At 40.5% G+C, this 21877-nt stretch overlaps 3 protein-coding genes and 1 pseudogene across 4 annotated transcripts; 2 read left to right on the plus strand and 2 right to left on the minus strand.

Annotated features, from left to right (window-relative positions):
- Nucleotides 1-785: 785 nt before the first annotated feature.
- LOC126627802 (16 kDa phloem protein 2-like) lies at nucleotides 786-2741 on the minus strand. The gene is made up of 6 exons (XM_050297385.1): nucleotides 2683-2741; nucleotides 2429-2636; nucleotides 1611-1679; nucleotides 1355-1481; nucleotides 1081-1204; nucleotides 786-985 (listed from the first exon to the last, which is right to left on the minus strand). Exons 2-6 carry the CDS (start codon nucleotides 2493-2495, stop codon nucleotides 971-973), a joined length of 402 nt encoding a protein of 133 aa, XP_050153342.1. The 5' UTR covers nucleotides 2496-2636; nucleotides 2683-2741; the 3' UTR covers nucleotides 786-970.
- Nucleotides 2742-6293: 3552 nt separating this feature from the next.
- LOC126604280 (uncharacterized) lies at nucleotides 6294-8508 on the plus strand. Its single transcript, XM_050271505.1, has 3 exons — nucleotides 6294-6612; nucleotides 7212-7358; nucleotides 8226-8508. The coding sequence occupies exons 1-3, from the start codon at nucleotides 6364-6366 to the stop codon at nucleotides 8367-8369; spliced, it is 540 nt and encodes a 179-aa protein (XP_050127462.1). The 5' UTR covers nucleotides 6294-6363; the 3' UTR covers nucleotides 8370-8508.
- A 153-nt stretch (nucleotides 8509-8661) lies between these two features.
- LOC126604207 (uncharacterized) lies at nucleotides 8662-9583 on the plus strand (annotated as a pseudogene).
- On the minus strand, nucleotides 9516-21621 carry LOC126604088 (cell division protein FtsY homolog, chloroplastic). Of its 2 annotated transcripts, none has more exons than XM_050271292.1 (12): nucleotides 21233-21621; nucleotides 21036-21140; nucleotides 20741-20811; nucleotides 20598-20656; nucleotides 20318-20355; nucleotides 20089-20209; nucleotides 19889-19957; nucleotides 19710-19792; nucleotides 10641-10709; nucleotides 10323-10385; nucleotides 10066-10186; nucleotides 9516-9941 (listed from the first exon to the last, which is right to left on the minus strand). In XM_050271292.1, exons 1-11 carry the CDS (start codon nucleotides 21536-21538, stop codon nucleotides 10073-10075), a joined length of 1098 nt encoding a protein of 365 aa, XP_050127249.1. In that variant the 5' UTR covers nucleotides 21539-21621; the 3' UTR covers nucleotides 9516-9941; nucleotides 10066-10072. The 2 variants fall into 2 exon arrangements, with proteins under 2 accessions (XP_050127249.1, XP_050127175.1); XM_050271218.1 differs by having other exon boundaries at nucleotides 10062-10186; nucleotides 21233-21620.
- Nucleotides 21622-21877: the final 256 nt, after the last annotated feature.

The following is a 21877-nucleotide window of genomic DNA, read 5'->3' on the forward strand; positions in this document are numbered from 1 at the left end:
TGCCTAGATTTTCTGGTTTTACTAGCCCACTCTACTGATCTGTTACTCATCTTTTATCAATGAATTAATGCCATAGCTTTCCAAAACAAAACAAAAAAGTGAATGCCCGGTGGATATAACATTCTCAAAAGATAACATGTATGACTCAAAAATATGGCTGACAAATTAAGAAACTCGGCCACTAAAGTTTTTCTAGTGAAAAATGTCATCAAACTCAAAAATTTGATCTTTAATTGAATACACTTCTAATTCGTCACTAATCATTCCCATCACGAAATCTTAGCTAGTTTGCAAGTGCTTTGTGGACAAGTATGCGTGTGTATCCATTGTCAAGTTCATGGTTCTTTGACGTCTTTCCTTGTGTACCTTATTGATTTGTGCAAAACGCAAGGCCTGTAATGAATAAAGCCATATGTGTGTATTGCATGGTTGGCATTGTCCAACTCTCGTTGGTTTAGAGCATTTTCAATAGAGATGCAAATTCAAGATGCGAAGAAAAAATTGGTAGGTTTGAGAAACAATAACTTTGAATAATTGAATGATGAGTTTGGCTAACGACGGTTCTAATAGGGGACCTTTCAAATCTTGATTACGATAATATGAAATGTTACTGGCACTGCAAAAGGTTTCAAAAACCTTCACGTGTGCACACATTTGAATTTTAGAGTGCCAAGAACATCCCTCTTATGAAGGCAAGCATGAGTTTGGAGTTCCAATAACATTTCCAATATGAAATCAAGCGACGCTGAGTAAAATTAACTGAATGTTCGATTCTGCCAAATAAGTTGAAGCACATAGATATCAGTCTAAACACAAAAACAGTACACCAAAAGGGAACCTCAACATGACTAATGCTCTTTATTTGAACACCTAGCAGCTAAATGAGCATCATACATTGCATTTTAAATCACCAGGTCATTCCTAGAAAGATAATTCTTTCCATCCACCATAGTTATCCTCATCATATCTTCTAGAAGCTGCTTCTCTGCAAAAACAAATTGTCTATTCACCACACACTACCTCGAATCTAGTCAAAAACGGAAGTTTTGGTTAAGTTTGGTAAGCTATAAACATTGATACCTGAGGCTCATGAGTGAAAGTAAGTCCAATTATGATCTCCCCGCGATATTCCTGGTCCTTGTTGACAACATTGTAGGCAGTCGGAGGAAGCCTTCCATCAGCGAACAATGGCTCCAAAGGAACGCTACATTGACCATAGATAAATTAGACATCGAACCATACACGTTTTACATAGCTTCACCAGAGATAGAACACTATAACAGGGTGCAAATAACTTTTGAGTGACCTTATAAAGATGGAAATGAAAAAAAATGACAAATTTTTGAGTACTCACATTGCTTCGCCAACAAAGTCATCCTTGGTAAAGGTATCTTTGTCCATTATTTTCAAACGAAGCTCAGAAACATCATCCGTAACTGTGAACAAAAAACTTTCATTCCATTCAGGGTCACATCCTTTCCCTACATGTATGATTTTTAATCACAGTTAATCGGAGACAACACCAGATGGATCCGATCGGAATGTGCACAAACAATATATATAACATATATATATATATATTTATACAAGGGGTAGCTACAACTGTATACCTTTAGCCACGGTGCTTTTCTTCTCTTGGGTCTTCACAGTGAAAATAACATAGGGATCCATCTTATTAACTGTTACAAAGTATTCAACCCATGACATACATACATTAATTAGCACTATTCAGAAATCAAATGCAAACAAATTTAACTGAGCGGCGTGTTCAAATCAGAAATCAAAATAACATATCATATATATAGACGAAAAATTGCTTAAAAACCCTTTAAGAAAATGATTTATGCGCAACATTTTTCTCCTTTTGTTCACCCTTTTTCCTCGTTCTGGCCATCAGATTGAATTAATCAAACAAAAACAATGGTAATATTGAAAAAGGTGTGTGCTTGTCATTTGGGTATCTTTATTCTCTTTTGTTTTGGGAAATGTATGTTCATCTTTTGCCGATTACAGGAAAATGAAATGCATCTACCAACATATAAGCAAAATACAAACAAATGGATTAGACATAAAGATCATGCTAGTGAGGAGAAAACAAACACCAGAAATAAAATCATATCTTTTCTGCATCACTTGATATTACCAAGAATCGGTGAAAAGGGACTTTAAAAAATTGATGATTTTTTGTTTGGGGTATTCAATCAAATATTAAACTAATTTTGCAAACATGCATACACAAATGCATACATGAACAACAACAAAAGAGCTCATAAAGCCTTGAAATTAACAGCATCCAGCTGATAGAAGAACCAAACAATTCAGATCTGCAGATGGTAAGAAGCATAAATTAAAAACCAAACAATGTTCACCAAAAATCATTTCAGTTGATTAAATCAAAGATTCAAACATGAGAGAGGGAGAGAGTTACAAAGAAAATCTTTGTTCTTGAGGCCTTTGGCTTCAACAAGAAGGACTTCAAGGGTTCCGAGAGGCATCTTTCTTTGGAGTTTGGAATTTGTTGGATGGAAAGAGAGTGAAGCAGTGAGGGTGTTAAAGTAGTGAAGGAATGGTGCAGTTTTCAAGTTTCATGTGACAATTGTACTTGCATTTCTGACTCCTCCAATGCATGACGAAACCTTGGCTGGATTTCCATTTATTTATTTATTGAATGCATGACGAAACCTTGGCTGGATTTCCATTTATTTATTTATTGACGTTTCTTACCAACTTCCCAAGACCACCGTTTGACTAGAGGTTGACTGCCACTCTTCATTTCTCATTCCAAATTCTCAATCTTTATCTATAGTATCTATTAATAAAACACTATTTATCAATAAAAAATTAAAAAAAAAACTATTATTATATTCTTCCATGATAATTGAGAAAAAAATATTAGAAGAGTTGCTATTTTCATCCCCACCATGACCAGCCCTCTTTAATTTTAAACTCGATATGGTAAGTTTTTTTTTTTTCTTTTGGGCCCCATGAAAAACTGCTCCATATAACGGGAATTGATTTTCACATTTTCTTTCTTACCTAATATTTGGGCCTAGATTCTATAAACCCCACTTCTCTCTTGTTGGTCTGCAACCCAGCTGATTAAAATAATAATTTATTTTTTAACCTAAAGCTCCATACTCTTTAAGGTCGTTTCCTAAACTTTCACACAAAAGGTTCCGAAGCTACCCATTTTTATTATTTGTTTTCAATTTCTTTATATATATTGTCTTGTATATATTGCGTTTGTTTGTAGGTAAAGTTCATAATTTCGAACTCAAAGTTCGGAAAAATGTTATAGAAACTTGAAGTTTCTTAACACGCACCAGTCATGTTGAGATTCGAAGTTCTCCATGATTAATCCGTTTAAACCAAAACATGTTGTAGAACATAAATGTTCTAATTTGGATGCTTATGATGATTTTATTTTCCATAGCACCAATCACAATCTTGTTCCCTACATTCAGCAAAATGTCGAACCGCAACAAGTTTGATTTCACTGATTTGGATGTTTCAAACAAAAACTATTTTATGTGGATATAAGATTTGATGCTCCACTTGACTACGAAAAGCTGCGAAACCATTGAAGCCAACTATGGCATAAAAGAGTTGAATAAGCCTCAGCCATGCTTTATATTCAAGGATTTATGCCTGAAGCATTATAAATGGAAATACCTCATTGAGGAGGATTCCATGGCTCTTTGACTCGCTCATATAGACCGTTCCTATCATGAAAAGATGATCTCTTACCCGAAGCAAGACATGATTGAAACCTTTATGTCCATGAATAGGTAATTTTGAAGTTTATATCCGATCGAATTTTGACTAGAGAAAAAATTTATTGTCTTTCTATGTCTCTAACTTGCTCTTGCAGCAGCAGTGCAGAGAGCAAAAGTTTGGAAAATTATCGAATTTGATTACTACCACACCTGTGAGAAAATGGTACCCCAGCAATTCGACTAGGAGATACCAAACTGTATAGACTCAACTTCGATTAAAGACTACTGAATGATGGTACCCTGCTTCGGGAGGGATACACCGACATGCATGCTCTGCTTCAGCATAGTTGCACCGAAAGGTATGCTTTGCCTCGGCAAAGGTTGAACAGACTCCTCCAGTTTTGGCTGGAACCTCACGAAACCACGTCTGGGTCTGTCTTTCTCTCACACTCACGATCAAGCTTGTTTTTAATATATGGTAGAATCAAGGCCTGCCAAAGGGTGACATCATACCCAAAACGTGATTCCTTGGTACCTATGACCTAAAACTTCAAGAATAAGGGACAATATTCAGAACCTTAACCCTGCAGTATCTACTTCCGTTTTGACAGAAAAAATCATTGGTTATGCACCTTTTCGTAATTAATCATGAGACTAAGTTTGCTCTACCTAACACATTTGGAAAAGCGAAATTTTGACATGGAAGGCCACGTTGGCCTAACCCCCTAGTACATTTGGTTTACTTTGTGAACAATTTCTTATGTCCCCAAATTTAAGTTTGGTGTTTGGATATCATTACTATTCTCAAATTCGAGTTAGTTGACAAAAGTTAATACATGCGACTAATCCAATTAAATCATGCTTAGGTATATTTTGTGGGGCAGTTAGCGATCTAGTTCTATGTGCTAACTTCATACCTAATCACCTTCCCGACAACCCTTTTCAGGCTTATCCAACCTGATTATGAGGCATGGCACTGCCCATATTATGTTGTCCAATGATTTAACTTTAAGGGAATCCGCTTTTGAGCTTTAAGGATATTCGAGTTACTATTGGAACCACTATAGAAAATAGAGTAAAATTCTTTTTGAATAAATCCTAAGTAGAGATAAATTAGGAATCCTTTGAGATCTAGAAAATCTTTCCTATTATACTTTGTTTTACTTGGAGAGAAAATTTATTTCCTCCTTATTACTATAAATAAAGGCACAAGATCTGAAGACTAACACACAACATTCCTCAATCCTATTCTCCATCTCTTTTTCTCTATTGCCGCACCTCTCTTTCCCTTAGTTAATTTAGGGGTGTGATATTCACACACCCCTTTTTACTTCTCTCACACCCGGATCGGATGAATTAAAGAATATCAAATGACAGAAATTAATAAGGGATGTGAGAGAAATAAAAAGGGATGTGGATAACACACCTCTTAATTTATAGGCCACAACGTACATGACATAAATTGGAGCATTTTTTTTTCTTTTAAAAAAATTATGCAAAGAAAAGTTTGAATTAAAACGTTTTTTTATTTATATTAATGTTTTTTAGCCATGTGACACTTATGACACACATCTAAATCTTAGGGTGTTATACTGAATTTAAAATTTTAAGAAATTAAGTAAAACTCGAGCTAAACTAAAGGAGGTGAGGGGTGAAATAGTGGACTAAACCTTATAATAGACTAGTAATAATATGGTTTAAAATCACTTTTGTCGATCCAACTTATCAATGAAGATAAATACTAGGCCTAATCGGATAAATGGTCCCCGTGGTGATAAGGTATTCGGATGATAGCCCCTGTGGTAAAAAAATTCGGATTTAAACCCCTGTGGTCTAAGTCTGTTAGGATTTATGCCCTTCTGTTAAATAATGCTGACGTGGCTGCCAAATGTCTGCCACGTAGCAAAAATAATATTTTTTAATTTTTTTTTAAAACCTGAATTTTTACAAAAAAAAAAAAAAAAAACCCCAGAAACTCCCCCCGCCCTCCGCCCGTCCCCCCCCCCCCACCGGACTTCTTCTCCTTCTTCTTCCCGCCGGAGGCCAGCTCCCCCCCCCCCCCCAGCCGCGCGACCCTCCTCCCTCTCCTTCTTCCTTCTTCTTCTTCTTCCCGCCGGTCTCCCCGCGCGACTCCTCCCTCTCCCTCTTCTTCTTCTTCTTCTTCTTCTTCTTCTTCTTCTTCTTCTTCTTCTTCTTCTTCTTCTTCTTCTTCTTCTTCTTCTTCTTCTTCTTCCCGCCGGAGACCAGCTCCCCTCTCGCCGGAGCCCTCTCCCCGCGCCCTCCTCCCTCTCCATCTCCCTCTTCCTTCTTCTTGTTCTTGCAGATCTGGGTTTTTTTGTTTTTTTTGTAAAAATTCAGGTTTAAAAAAAAATTATTATTTTTGCCACGTGGCAGACATATAAATCCTAACAGACTTATACCACAGGGGTTTAAATCCTAACAGACTTAGACCACAGGGGTTTAAATCCGAATTTTTTTACCACAGGGGCTATCATCCGAATACCTTATGACCACGGGGACCATTTATCCAATTAGGCCTAAATACTACTTGCAAAAAAAGAGTAACGGTTGGTAACATGCAGTTGGTTGAATAGTTTCCAAACGGACAGGAGCAAGAGGAGCGTAGCTATATAGAAAGAAAACAAAGATGGCGAAACCCTCCATTGCAATCACTGAGAGCTTCGCTTCCGAAGCAACAATTGCAGACGACATTCCTGGGGAAGATGTAATCAGAGTTCTGAAATTTCTCCGAGGAGTTGGAATCTCGGACCCTGTCCCAGATGAGTTCGATGCTAAAAAGGATACCTACTCCGACATCATTCGTGACCTCCTCAAGCCCCTTCACATCTCCCCAGGCCGTGTCACCTGCCTCGTATCTGTGAAGCCTGCTGTCACTGTAATCTATCTTCCCCTCTTTATTTTTCTCTTTTTGTTTCAATTTGTAATTTTCAGTGGTTCTGTTTGGTTGCTGAGAAAATTCTAGGTATGGGTTATTTATACCCAAAAGTGGGGAAATTGGAGGAATAGGATTGGACCCTTTCGGGATGTGTTTGATTTGAATTGGGTTTTCATCGTGTTTTTCTATCTGGGTTTGACTAAATTGAGCTGTGTTCTTGCTTGCTTGCTGAGAAAATTGCTTGATTTAATGGTTACTTGTATAACCAGTTCAAAATTAATATTGATAGAGGCCCATTCTATTAGCTTGTATGATTGGGACTTTGATCTTATACAAAGCAAAGTAAGATGCTTTGTTAGACCCCATTTCAAAGCTATTAACATCGTCATCAAATTCCACCATTTTGCTCACTAATGTGTAATTGTATTTCAATTTGATGTCTGTTTCAATTGTTCTTGTATTTGGGTGTTTCAGTTGTTCTTGTATTTGGGAGAAAAGAAGATGCCACTGAACGTCGGGTTAATTTTCATATGTTTTCGTCGTCTTTGAAACCTAAGTTACCTAACAAATGTAAAGATGTTTTGTTCATGAATCTGCAGAATTTCTATTCCGGATTTCATGGAGGAGCTATTGCTGCTGTTGCTGAGGCTGTGTCCATGGCTTGTGCAAGAACTCTCGTGGCTAAGGATAAGGAGCTTTTTCTGGGGGAACTAAGCATTTCTTACCTCTCTAGTGCAACAAAGAATGTAAGGCCCTTAGAATGTACATTTGTTCCTTTAAATGTAGATATATAAAGTTTGATGCGCATGCCAAAATAGAATTGAAATGAATTCAAAGCTTTACTATGATTGTTTAGCTGTCTTCATTGGAAATCGAAAGGTCGTCTGAGGCATTTCAAATGGTAATGGTATTGGTGTAGAATGACTAGAGGAAGAAATTAGGGATTAGGATTTTGTTGGCACTTTAAATTTGTAAATTGTGATGAGGGATTTGTACCTTCTGTGTGCAATTCCTTGAATGTCAAAGGTCTGCCTTTCGTGCGTCTTGGTGCAGAGAACTTATATTTCCGGCTTTCTTGAGTCATTTCTTCTTTTTATTTGTAGAATCTCTTACTATAAACAAAATAAAGAGGTTGCTCGCTGTACTTTGAATCCATTTTCTGAAGATGGCAATGTGGAATTGCCTTATCACAGAAAGTTGTACCAACTGAAATGGGCCAAAAAGTGGGATATACAGACGGTGCTAAGTTTCCGAACCTTAAACAACATAATTTTGGCCGTCTGATACTTGATTGACTCAGGCCGACGGTGGTTTTGAACCCCACAAACTCTGTTTAGGTATGGGTTCCAAGAATAACTGCCCTACTTGCACGCAATGGTTCCAGACTCTAATGAAGATATTGAAAATTTAATCAGGTATTCAATTTGTCATTGGACATCGGTTTAAGGTGCAATCAGCTAACCGAGACATGATAAGAGAAATATCTACGTTATCCAGTATTGGCAATTCAGTAAACTGAAGTTTACACTCGTGAATCTTGTTTATAATTTGCGTTGTTCATGCTGTTGGTTTCTCTCTGTTTTGATTTTTACTTACCAATGGGACTTTTACAGGAAGAGGTGATAGTTGACGCATCTGTTGTGCGGAGTGGAAGAAACCTCAGCGTGATAGCTCTTGAATGGAAACTCAAGAAAACTGGGCGTTTGGTTTACGCTGCTCGTGCTACCTTCTACCACACGCCTGTTGCAAACTTATGATTTCTATAGCACATCTTGTCAATTTGCTGCCATCTGCATGGTTATTCCGATATAGACCGCTATTCAGTAACTATAAGATCAATTATATATACGTGTATGCATACGATTACGTGCAACGGGGACATGAAAGTTCTTTTCATATCTGTAGTGTCTTTGATTTCATACCCAGCAACCATATTTTGATCGTTGAGCAATTGGTACTGTTCTATAATTTGAAGGAAAGGAGACCCAAAGAAGTGTGTTTTAAGAGGAAAGCAAAACATAGGGTTGGGTTCGGTTTCAATCGATTTGGTTCGATTTTTCAAATTCGGTTTGATTTTTTTGGGATTCGGTCCTATTTATCTTTACATACTCTGCAAAAAACAAGACAGCTGTTGCAAAATTATATTTATTGATGGGTTTGGTGTTTCGACGCGTCATGAACACAAAGATGGCAAAACCTTCCGGTGCTTTCTCTTCCACAGCAATAATTTCTGAGGACTTTCCTCCGCAACACTTGAACCAAGTTGTGTGTTTTCTTCATAGAGTCGGGATTTCTGACCCTATCCCGGATCGTTGCAATACAAAAGACTACCACTCCGCCTTGATTCACGGCATCCTCAAGCCTTCGCACATCCGAAAAGGCCGCGTCACCTGCCTTGTCTCCGTAAAACCTGCTGTTGCTGTAATATTTCGCTGCTTATTCTCTCCCTTCTTCGTTTCAACTTTTGCTTTTCATTTTGTCATGAATGTGCAGAATATCCGCGGGGGATTTCACGGGGGAGCTATTGCTGCTGTAGCTGAGACAGTGTCGATAGCTTGTGCAAGAACGGTAGTGGCTGAGGATAAGGAGATTTTCTAGGGGAACTGAGCATCTCCTACCTCTCTGCACCAAAGAATGTGAGTTAGTCCACCATAATCCCCAGTCGTTTCTTTCTTTCGGATTGACCAGTATTTCATCTGAAAAAGAACATCGACATTACGCTACAGGCGGAGCTGATAGGTGAAGGATCTGTTGTGAAGAGTGGAAGAAATCTGAGCGTGATAGCAGTTGATATCAAACTCAAGGAAACTCAACAGTTGGCTTACACTGCTCGTGCTACCTTCTATCACACGCCGATTGCAAAATTATGAATTCAGAGATTAAAATTGTCTAACACATGATCATCTTATCAATGTTTATGGCTTAGGATTATAGAGTTACTCTGAAATAAGATCCACGACGTCTTTAAATTCGATTATGACTACAAAGTGATATCACAGAGTTGCACCAAAATAATATACACTGACAAAACATCGGAGGAGAAAATACATTCGAGTGGATGAGAAGATACAACCGCCCAGCAGCCTAAGGCTTCACAACTTTGCATCAACTCTAAGCCTTACCTTTCATCCTACATCACCAATATAGCGGAAAGTAGCAGCACTTCATGTGCAGTAATGATCATCTCAAAACCAAACGTGTGAGTTTCAACTAGGAAGTCTCATCCTAACCCCGTTTTTCCCCAATCGGATTAAATGGTTGCTGTTATTGGCTCAGTACAGGGATAAACACCGACCTCCAGCACGCATATATATGGGGATTCAGGAGTTCTATACAGTGAGAGAAAAACATCTGATAAAAATCACTAACATCTACTTGCATTGAAAAATAATAATATCTGAGATCAGAAGAGTAGTCAGTCCCTTGACATATGAGACTGGCACACTCACCTACATTCGGACTATGAAAATATGGCATTGACAAAGGCCTCTGCATCAAACGGTTGGAGGTCTTCCACGCCTTCACCAACACCCACAAACTTTACAGGGATGCCGAGCTCATTCACCACGCTGACCTAAAGTAGACGCAATCTTATGATTAGTGAAGGCTAAAAAAACTTGAGAATTAAGTCTTGAAACAACAGAAGCTACATCAATATCTCAATTCAATAATAGATCGAAAACTATACGGGACAGAAGATTTGAACATACCACACAGCCTCCTCTAGCAGAACCGTCAAGTTTTGTCAAAATCAAACCAGTTATACCAACAATCTGTCAAATATTTACAAGGCAAACAATCAAAACATGAATGAAGTGGCACAAAGAATTAGAGTACAAATTAAGGGCAAGATATTCAATCAAATATCCAAGTTCTACTCTAACTGACAAAATTGGAATATAACATGCTGCACCTAAACACGAACACGAAAGGAACAAACTTAAACATTCTTGAGAGGTGAGACAAACAAGATCATGCGAGGAATAGCCAACCATCTTAATCCAGAAGGTAAAGGATAAGAACATTACTTCGTTGAATTCTCTTGCTTGTGGAAGCATGTTTAAACCCGTAGTCCCATCCAGAACTAGTAGGATCTCCTGCATGTATTAAAAGAAATATTGATAGGCACGTTTAGAAACATGGTACACTAGACAGATTGTATGAATTTGGAGAAGTTACTAGATATCTCAACAAATAAAATGGGTACATACAAATCAAAGAATAACAACAACAACAACAAAGCCTTTTCCCACTAAGTGGGGTCGGCTATATGAATCCTAGAATGCCATTGCGCTCGGTTTTGTGTCATGTCCTCCGTTAGATCCAAGTACTCTAAGTCTTTTCTTAGGGTCTCTTCCAAAGTTTTCCTAGGTCTTCCTCTACCCCTTCGGCCCTGAACCTCTGTCCCGTGGTCACATCTTCGAACCGGAGCGTCAGTAGGCCTTCTTTGCACATGTCCAAACCACCGTAACCGATTTTCTCTCCTCTTTCTTTCAATTTCGGCTACTCCTACTTTACCTCGGATATCCTCATTCCTAATCTTATCCTTTCTCGTGTGCCCACACATCCAACGAAGCATCCTCATCTCCACTACACCTACATGTTGATGCTTCACCACCCAACATTCTATGCCATACAGCATTGCCGGCCTTATTGCCGTCCTATAAAATTTTCCCTTGAGCTTCAGTGGCCTACGACGGTCACTCAACACGCCGGATGCACTCTTCCACTTCATCCATCCAGCTTGTATTCTATGGGTGAGATCTCCATCAAATTCTCCGTTCTTTTGCAAGATAGATCCTAGGTAGCAAAAACGGTCGCTCTTTGGTATTTCCTGATCTACGATCCTCACCCCTAACTCATTTTGGACTCCGTTTGCACTGAACTTGCACTCCATATATTCTGTCTTTGATCGGCTTAGGCGAGGACCTTTAGATTCCAACACTTCTCTCCAAAGGTTAAGCTTCGCGTTTACCCCTTCCTGCGTTTCATCTATCAACACTATATCGTTTGCGAAAAGCATACACCAAAGAATATCATCTTAAATATTAAGTTCGTGATCTTCGCTAGATTGCTCCGGTCATTAGTGTGGATAAGTATGTAAATGGATAAAGACAGGAAGCAAACACAAGATGTACGTGGTTCACCCAGATTGGCTACGTCCACGGAGTAAAGGAGTTCGCATTAATTGTGAAGGGTTTACACAGTATATAGGTTCGAGCTCTCCTTTAGTGAGTACAAGTGAATGATTTAGTACAAATGACATTAGGAAATATTGTGGAAGAATGATCTCGTAATCACGAAACTTTTAAGTACCGAAGTGTGGTATCGTCTTCACTTGCCTTATCTGTCTCATAGGTAGATGTGGCATCTTCTTTGGAAGTACTCTTCCTCCCTCCAGGGGTGGTATCTTTAACTGGTGGAGATGCACAAGGTAATGTATCAATTTCACTTGACGCTTACTTGTAGTTTCAGGCTTGGTCAAGCGCGATACAAACCATGTAGTAGGAGTCCCCCAAGTCGCCGAGCTAGGGGATCTGCTGAAAGAGGTGACAGACAAGGTAAGCAATCAGAGCTCCAAGTAATCAGTCCCAGATCAGAAGTTTGATTTCGAGTTCCGGCTGATTGTTATCCTTCTCTTTATCTTGCAGGTAGCATGAAGGATAAAGAGAAGAAAAGGAGAAAAGGTGATATGAGATACTTTTGCTTTTGAAGAAGTAACTTTCCACAGGCTTATTCTTGAACTGGGCTGGAGGGTTTTCTTGTTTCCGCCAGAGTATAAGGCCGACTGAAGAATTTGAGGGTCAAAACAAGTCCATCAAATCTAGAGTACGTTCGACCCTGCTGATATGGGATACTTTTGCTGTTGACAAAGTAGTGGATGTATCGGCACGTGTTCTGTTGCGCTTGTCTCCACATGCTTCCTTGTATCCTTCTCACTTGCCCTATTTGTTCCTCAGGCAGATGTGGTATCTTCTCGGGAAGCATAAGATGTTGAAGATGAGTACTCGAGAGCAATGGGGTTCCAGGTAGTCAGTTCCGGACTGGAAGCTTGATTCCAAGTGCTGACTGATTGCTCTCTTTCTCCTTGTCTTGCAGGTAAGAACAAGGCCAAAGGAAAAGACAGGGAAAAAGCATGATATGGGATACTCTTGCTTTTAACCCTGATGATATGAGATATTCTTGCTCTAGTGTAGCTTGTTTGCAGAGGTATTCTCGGGGGGAAAGAAAGCTGAGTATTTCGAGAGGCTTCGTTGGGAGTGCCCTCTCAAATATGAGGAAGGGTTGAGCATTTTTGCAGGTCTGCCTGTCCGTTGAGGATGGAGGTCAACATATATAGGAGTCTCCCTAACAAGGAGTAATACTATTCTTTTACCCTGCTTGGTCATAGCACGGTAGTGGGAGCTGCCAGCTTCACGTGTTTTAACTCTGTCAGAACACTTTAAAAAAGTGGTATGTGGTATCTGGAAAGCTGATGTTACGTGTGAAGATTACAGACAAGCTTTATCCAAGGAGATCTGGCTCTCGAAGTTGAGAAAGCGGTGTGAGGATTACAGACAAGCTTTATCTAAGGGGCTCTCGAAGTTGAGAAAGCGGTGCCTCTTCGGTTTTCGAACAAGCAATCCTGTCGGGGATCTGTCTCTCGAGATTCGGAGAACGGTGCCTCTTCGATTTTTGAGAAAGCAATCTTGCTAGGAGTCTGGCTCTCGAGATTCGGAGAGCGGTGTCTCGTCGCTTTTTTAGAAAGTAATCATGTTGGGAGTCTGGCTCTCGAGATTCGGAGGACAGTGCCTCTTCGATCTTGAAGCAAGCAATCTTGTTGGGAGTGTTTTCTCGAATGTGAGTAAAGGTTAGGCCTGTTTACTAGTCTACCTTGCCACGGAGCACAGAGGTTGACCCACAGGGACTTTCCAATTATCCAGCAATGGTCCTGTTCCTTTTACCCTTGTGGGTAATAATATGGTATCTAGACCTTCAAAATTTATGTGTCTAAACTTTGTTAGTGCTGTTTCTTTACTATTCTTTTACCCTTTTTTGGTCATAGCGATGTAATGGGAGCTGCAAGCTTCACGTGTCTAAACTTTGTCAGAGATTTTTGGCAAAGTTATCTGTGGTACCCGTGAGCTGATGTTGCGTGTGGAAAGTGAATGATTGAACATTAACATTCACGTGCTTTCTACTTCACTAGAAATCTTCGACAGAATGCCCGTAATTTCCGCAAAGTTGAGTGTGCATGTGACAGGTGCTGACAAGGCTGAAAAAGCAGGTGCCTCTTCGATTTCTGAGATCGGCCCTCGTGGTCTCTGAGCAGCCCAACTTTTGAGAAAGCAAGCGCCTCTTCGATTTCTGCGATCGACCTTCATGGTCTTTGAGCAGCCCAGCTTTTGAGAAAGCAAACGCCTTTTCGATTTCTGAGCAGGTGCCTCTTCGATTTCTGAAGCTCCATCGAGTGCGGATTTTTATAGAGGTTGGTATTAAGTTCCAAAGCACACTTGAATCTCCACCAGTAGAAGCTCCCTTCTTGCATTTCTAAGATCTTGATTTGTCCGACCTTTTTTCTCTTCAACACCTTTGAAAATGTCTAGCCCCTCCGATCGTCGTTTTGACTTGAACCTTGTTGAAGAGGCAGTCACGCCTTCTCCAGACAACATATGGCGCCCATCCTTCTTATCCCCTATTGGTCCTCTTACCGTTGGGGATTCCGTGATGAAGAATGATATGACCGCTGCGATGGTGGCCAGGAACCTTCTCACTCCCAAAGATAACAGACTACTTTCCAAACGGTCTGATGAGTTGGCTGTTAAGGATTCTCTGGCTCTCAGTGTTCAGTGTGCAGGTTCTGTGTCTAATATGGCCCAACGCCTATTTGCTCGAACCCGCCAAGTTGAATCATTGGCGGCTGAAGTGATAAGTCTCAAACATGAGATTAGAGGGCTCAAACATGAGAATAAACAGTTGCACCGGCTCGCTCATGACTATGCTACAAACATGAAGAGGAAGCTTGACCAGATGAAGGAATCTGATGGTCAGATTTTACATGATCATCAGAGGTTTGTGGGTTTGTTCCAAAGGCATTTATTGCCTTCGTCTTCTGGGGCTGTACCGCGTAATGAAGCTCCAAATGATCAACCTCCGATGCCTCCTCCTTCTAGGGTGCTGTCCAATACTGAGGCTCCGAATGATCCCCCTCCGGTGCCTTCTCTTTTTGGGGCTCTACCGACTGCTGAGACTTCTCCTAAGCAACCTTTGTGAAGGCTCCCTCTTGTTTGTTTATTTTGACTCGTGTATATGTACATATTTGTAACTTCTTAGAGATATCAATAAATAAGCTTTGTTTCATTTCAACGTATTGTGTTAAATACACCAAAGCCTTCTTCACTAAGTTCTTTGAATTTTTCTTTTGTTGAAGCTTGTATGTTGAAGTTTTGTGAGTGGAGCATGTAGGTTGAGGTAGTGTTCCCTTAATTTCCCGAGTGGGGAAGACTTCTCGATTGGAGACTTGAAAAATCCAAGTCACTGAGTCGGGTCGGCTATATGAATCTTAGAACGCCATTGTGCTCGATCGTGTGTCATGTCCTCCGTTAGATCCAAGTACTCTAAGTCTTTTCTTATAGTCTCTTCCAAAGTTTTCCTAGGTCTTCCTCTACCCCTTCGGCCCTGAACCTCTGTCCCGTAGTCGCATCTTCTAACCGGAGCGTCAGTAGGCCTTCTTTGCACATGTCCAAACCACCGTAACCGATTTTCTCTCAGTTTTCCTTCAATTTCGGCTACTCCTACTTTACCTCGGATATCCTCATTCCTAATCTTATCCTTTCTCGTGTGCCCACACATCCAACGAAGCATCCTCATCTCCGCTACACCCATTTTGTGTACGTGTTGGTGCTTCACCGCCCAACATTCTGTGCCATACAGCATCGCCGGCCTTATTGCCATCCTATAAAATTTTCCCTTAAACTTCAGTGGCATACGACGATCACACAACACGCCAGATGGACTCTTCCACTTCATCCATCCAGCTTGTATTCTATGGTTGAGATCTCCATCTAATTCTCCGTTCTTTTGCAAGATAGATCCTAGGTAGCGAAAACGGTCGCTCTTTGGTATTTCCTGATCTCCGATCCTCACCCCTAACTCATTTTGGCCTCCATTTGCACTAAACTTGCACTCCATATATTCTGTCTTTGATCGGCTTAGGCGAAGACCTTTAGATTCCAACACTTCTCTCCAAAGGTTAAGCTTCGCATTTACCCCTTCCTGAGTTTCATCTATCAACACTATATCGTCTGCGAAAAGCATACACCAAGGAATATCATCTTGAATATGTCCTGTTAACTCATCCATTACCAATGCAAAAAGGTAAGGACTTAAGGATGAGCCTTGATGTAATCCTACAGTTATGGGGAAGCTTTCGGTTTGTCCTTCATGAGTTCTTACGGCAGTCTTTGCTCCTTCATACATATCCTTTATAGCTTGGATATATGCTACTCGTACTCCTTTCTTCTCTAAAATCCTCCAAAGAATGTCTCTTGGGACCCTATCATACGCTTTTTCCAAATCTATAAAGACCATGTGTAAATCCTTTTTCCCATCTCTATATCTTTCCATCAATCTTCGTAAGAGATAGATTGCCTCCATGGTTGAGCGCCCTGGCATGAACCCGAATTGGTTGTCCGAAACCCGTGTCTCTTGCCTCAATCTATGCTCAATGACTCTCTCCCAGAGCTTCATTGTATGACTCATTAGCTTAATACCCCTATAGTTCATGCAATTTTGTACGTCGCCCTTATTCTTGTAAATAGGCACCAAGGTGCTCTTTCGCCACTCGTTTGGCATCTTCTTCGTTTTCAAAATCCTATTGAAAAGGTCAGTGAGCCATGCTATACCTGTCTCTCCCAAGGCTTTCCACACTTCAATCGGTATATCGTCTGGGCCCACTGCTTTTCTATGCTTCATCTTCTTCAAAGCTACAACCACTTCTTCCTTCCTGATTCGACGATAAAAGGAGTAGTTTCTACACTCTTCTGAGTTACTCAACTCCCCTAAAGGAATACTCCTTTCATGTCCTTCATTGAAAAGATTATGAAAATAACCTCTCCATCTGTCTTTGACCGCGTTCTCTGTAGCAAGAACCTTTCCATCCTCATCCTTGATGCCCCTCACTTGGTTTAGGTCCCTTGTCTTCTTTTCCTTTGCTCTAGCTAGTTTATAGATATCCAACTCTCCTTCTTTGGTATCTAGTCGCTTATACATATCGTCATAAGCCGCTAACTTAGCTTCTCTCACAGCTTTCTTCGCCTCTTGCTTCACTCTTCTATACCTTTCACCATTTTCATTGGTCCTATCCTTGTATAAGGCTTTACAACATTCCTTCTTAGCCTTCACCTTTGTTTGTACCTCCTCATTCCACCACCAAAATTCCTTTTGGTGTGGAGCAAAGCCCTTGGACTCTCCTAATACCTCTTTTGCTACTTTTCGGATACAGCTAGCCATGGAATCCCACATTTGACTAGCTTCCCCCTCTCTATCCCACACTCTGGGTGATTACTTGCTCTTTGAAAATTACTTGTTTTTCTCCTTTTAGATTCCACCATCTAGTCTTTGGGCACTTCCAAGTCTTGTTCTTTTTTCTCACTCTTTTGATATGTACATCCATCACCAACAAGCGATGTTGATTAGCCAAGCTCTCCCCCGGTATAACTTTGCAATCCTTACAAGTTATACGATCCCCTTTCCTCATTAGAAGAAAATCTATTTGTGTTTTTGACGACCCACTCTTGTAGGTGATTACATGTTCTTCTCTCTTCTTAAAGAAGGTGTTGGCTAAGAAGAGATCATATGCCATTGCAAAATCCAAGATAGCTTCCCCATCCTCATTTCTCTCCCCAAAACCATGGCCACCATGAAAACCTCCATAGTTGCCTGTCTCCCTGCCCACGTGTCCATTTAAATCTCCTCCTATAAATAACTTCTCCGTCTGAGCAATTCCTTGCACCAAGTCTCCAAGGTCTTCCCAAAATTTCTCCTTCGAACTCATATCCAACCCTACTTGAGGTGCGTACGCACTAATCACATTGATGAGTTCTTGTCCTATTACAATCTTGATTGCCATGATTCTATCTCCTACCCTCTTGACATCTACAACATCTTGTGTCAAGGTCTTGTCCACAATGATGCCAACACCGTTTCTCGTTCTATTTGTGCCCGAATACCAAAGCTTAAACCCTGAGTTTTCTAGATCCTTTGCCTTAAGACCAACCCACTTAGTTTCTTGTAGGCACATAATATTTATCCTTCTCCTCACCATAACTTCCACTACTTCCATAGATTTTCCCGTTAAGGTTCCTATATTCCACGTTCCTAAACGCATTCTACTCTCTTGAACTCTACCCTTCTGTCCTAGCTTCTTCACCATCCCCCGTCTAATAGGATCAAAATACTTCTTTTGTGTGTCCTGTGTAAAGTTGATAGGAGCATATGCTCCCAAACAACTTTGAGTGGAGTCGTTCGAAAAGAAGTTTCTATGGCCCCCTTGCTGATTTAACACTGCATCCAGGTGCCGATGGAGATACAGCGACCCTTGCTCACTTATCACTGTGCTCGGGCCACACAGCGCGCCACTTACGGGTGACGTCCTAGCTTTAGCGCGATTTCGTTCTGGATTCATTGTCATAAGGATTCGACGTAACTGTGGAGTGCCGGCTGTCGACTACCTGACGCCCTCCCCCTCCTCCTTTATCCGGGCTTGGGACCGGCAATGTAAGATAAACTTACATAGGCGGAGTTATACAAATCAAAGAATACACCAGACAAAACTGATGAGTATGGTAATGGAAGGCCTGAATAGATTGATTCATATATCAAACAATTGAAAGGCCCAAGTGCCAGGTACAGCATAAAGAGGTTATTTGAAATATGGCATAAAAAAGGAAAGACACACAGGTGAATACAGCAATGAAACCTGTAGCATGTGTCATGAGTTGCAACTTATTACTCTCTGTGAAAGCTATGATTATCATAGAGATACAAGTAAACATCTGCAACGAACACTAGCTGGAAGGCTTGAGAGCATGAGAAAGTAGTTGAAAGGTGTTCCTTGGTTTAATCCAATAGAAGGTTTCTGGAAAAAATATATCTAAAATTTCCCTCAGCTATCACTTTACTAAACTTGATTTTTCCATTCACCATAAATCTCATTCATGGACCGTATTGGTTCCATGGACCTAAATGCAACATCTTGCAAGAGCTATTTCTCGATACATGATACACTATCAAAGAACATAGTCTACTCAGAAATATTCTGTTCATTGGGAAGTCCAATGTTTTAAAAGGCTCGCCTCAGGGCGCGCCTAGGCGGCCTCTGAGGCTGGGCGTGAGGGTTGCTGCCTCTGTTTTGAGGGAGTGGGCGGAAGGCGTCGCCGGAGCCGCCGAGGTGGCAGAGGCGGGCCTCAGGGTGTCCAGGTGACTCTGTTTGGTGCGATAGCAAGTGCCTTCGCCCATGAGCGGTAGGTCTCGGGTTCGAGACTTGGGAGCAGCCTCTCCATAAATGGGGGTAAGGTTAGCCGACATTCACCTCTCCCAGACCTTGTGTAAAGCGGGAGCCTTGTGCACTGGGTACGACCTTTTTTACTCCCATACCCAAATTTTGGGTAGGGTTTTAACTACCTCATACCTTTTCCTTGCACGATCATCTCTCTGCCTTTTTTTCTGATTTTTATTTTTTTATATAATGGATGTGTGCTGTGTGCATTGTTATGTGTGCTCATTGTGCTTTTTATCCTCTATTTAATATATATATATATATATATATATATAACATAATATATGTATATATATGTGTGTATATATATTTATAATATATGTGTGTGCTTAGGGTGATTGTTGATTAATAATCTTTTTTTTTAATATAATATGTGTACGCTCAATGTATATATTAAAAAAATTTAGGTCCTTTGAGGCTTTGCCTCACGCCTAGGCCGGGCTATCCCTCGGACACCTCGCCCACGCCTCACTCTTTTAATACACTGGAAGTATCACATGCCTAGATTTTCGAATTTGATAATAAAAATATGATAAAAGTGTCCAACAGCCGAGCTTACATTAGGAGCGCCAGGCATGACTTTCGTCACAGCTTTCTTACATGCAATCAACTCTTCCATCAAGCTGTAATTAGTGTGCAGACCTGAAATTATATACATTAAGTGCAGAGAATCAGCTAAGCTCACAAAATTACGTAAACAGTTCAAGAGGAGTATGAAAGGTTCTCCGACAAACTTACGTCCGGAGGTGTCACATAAGACAACATCATAACCTTGTTCTTTCCCTGTCTTCACAGCCTGAGAAATAACTATTCAGAAAGCACTTAAAGACTGTATGTCAGTAGTTATACCACGCTAAATGAATTCCACAGACAAAAATTCTAGAAAGGAAAAGAAAATATAAGCTCATCTCTCTGTCCAATCAAAGTTGTCTACCTACCTGATGCTGCTTTGGCCTTCTCTTTTTCAGCCACAACAATCTCACACCCAGTCCTCTCGGCCCATATCTCCAGTTGGTCACCGGCAGCTGCTCGAAAGGTATCCCCTGCTGCCATTAATACCTGGCCAATTAAAAAACGCAAAGGGATTTAGACCACAACATGTTTTACTCGCAAAAGACAAAGCCCATTCACTGCAACCAGGACAATCAACAGATGAAAACTTCTCACCTTTGCCCCTCCATTCTTCAATCTATAAGCCAGCTTTCCTGCACGAGGATAGATGATCAGATCATTATCAATCTTAATGGGCCCTTAACCACTTAAACCACAATACAATAAGAAAACAGACTGCAAGCAGGATTTATGTAGTGGATATGTCACTACTGTGTTCGTATTAAAGCTTTCTCGACTGAAGGTCGGCTCTCATGTCCAGTAAATTTTGCCCAAAAATACATGCCATTAGATTAAACCGGTTGGATACATGATACACACTAAGTTCTATTCTTACCAAGAGATGTTGTCTTCCCACCTCCATTAACGCCAACAATCATAACCACAGCCGGCTTCCTGCATTACAAAACATGCACTCCAAAATTGAAGACAACGTCTAAAAAACCAACAGAATCTCTAAAACTCGAAAAAGCTCGTGACCTGTATCCGAGTTGAAGTTCAGTTTTCCCTTTAATAGTTAACAAGTCCAGCACACTTTTCTTCAACGCATCCTACAAACATCCCGATTGCGATACCACATTATTACATTTCACGTGCATACCAATTAACTTAAAAACATTCCAATCGATTCCTCAGACAAATTTATATACCTAAATCTTATATAATGGGGCAAATTCAATTACTCTTCGGAGAAATAAAAGCAAGACAAATCATACAAATAACATTCGAATGCTAAAAGGCAATGTTAAAGTTCTTGTCAAATGTTAGGATTTACCTTAATTTCGCTTCCAGATTTAAGCTTCCCAGCAGCTATATCCTCCCTCAGGCTCTCCACAATCTTAATCGTAATTTTCGGCCCGAAATCGGATACCAGCAGTGCCTGAAACCGAAAACAACAGACTTAATTACATTTTCCCGGAAAATTGATGGTAATATATTTTCTCAAGAAACAAACAGGGATAGATAGAAAACCTCTTCGAGTTCGTCGAGGACTCGATCAGTGTCGGCGAGGTTCCAGTAGAGCAAGAGCTCGTCGACGACGGCGAGATTATCGCGAGTCTTTGAGAATCCCGAGAAGAGCTTATCCACGTCGCTCTTGGCCTTCTCCTTGATAAGCCTTCCGAGCCGGGTGAAGAACCCGGTCTCCCCAGCCCGGCATTTGAACCGGGAATGGTCGGGTCGGGAAGGGGCTAGCAGGAGGCAGTGGTGCTGAGGCGGTGAAGTTTTGGAGAGGAGTAAGAGACGATGAGGGAGAGAGGAAGGCAAGGTCGACGCCATCGCTGTTGAGCTCTCAGAGCTGAGACTGGAGTGTCTTTGATATCGGATAATGTGGTAAATTTTGCAGTGGGTCTTCTGTGTTGGCGCCTTTGGAAACGTCGTCGTAATAGGCGGGAAGGAACTAATTTTAATATATCAAATTATATAAATGTCACAGAAATATATATATATACTTTTTTTATTAAAAAATGAGGAAAAGTGGTGGCAAGCCACAATTATACAATCCTTTTGGATCCAGAGAGACTATAGAGAATTTCACAAAAATATTTGGATTGTAGACATATTTTACAGGTGTTTGGCTGAACTATTCGATGTTGTTTAAGTGAACCAATAAAACCT

The sequence above is a fragment of the Malus sylvestris genome, chromosome 1 (genome assembly GCF_916048215.2).
Source record: "Malus sylvestris chromosome 1, drMalSylv7.2, whole genome shotgun sequence".
NCBI classification, from domain to species: Eukaryota; Viridiplantae; Streptophyta; class Magnoliopsida; order Rosales; family Rosaceae; genus Malus; species Malus sylvestris.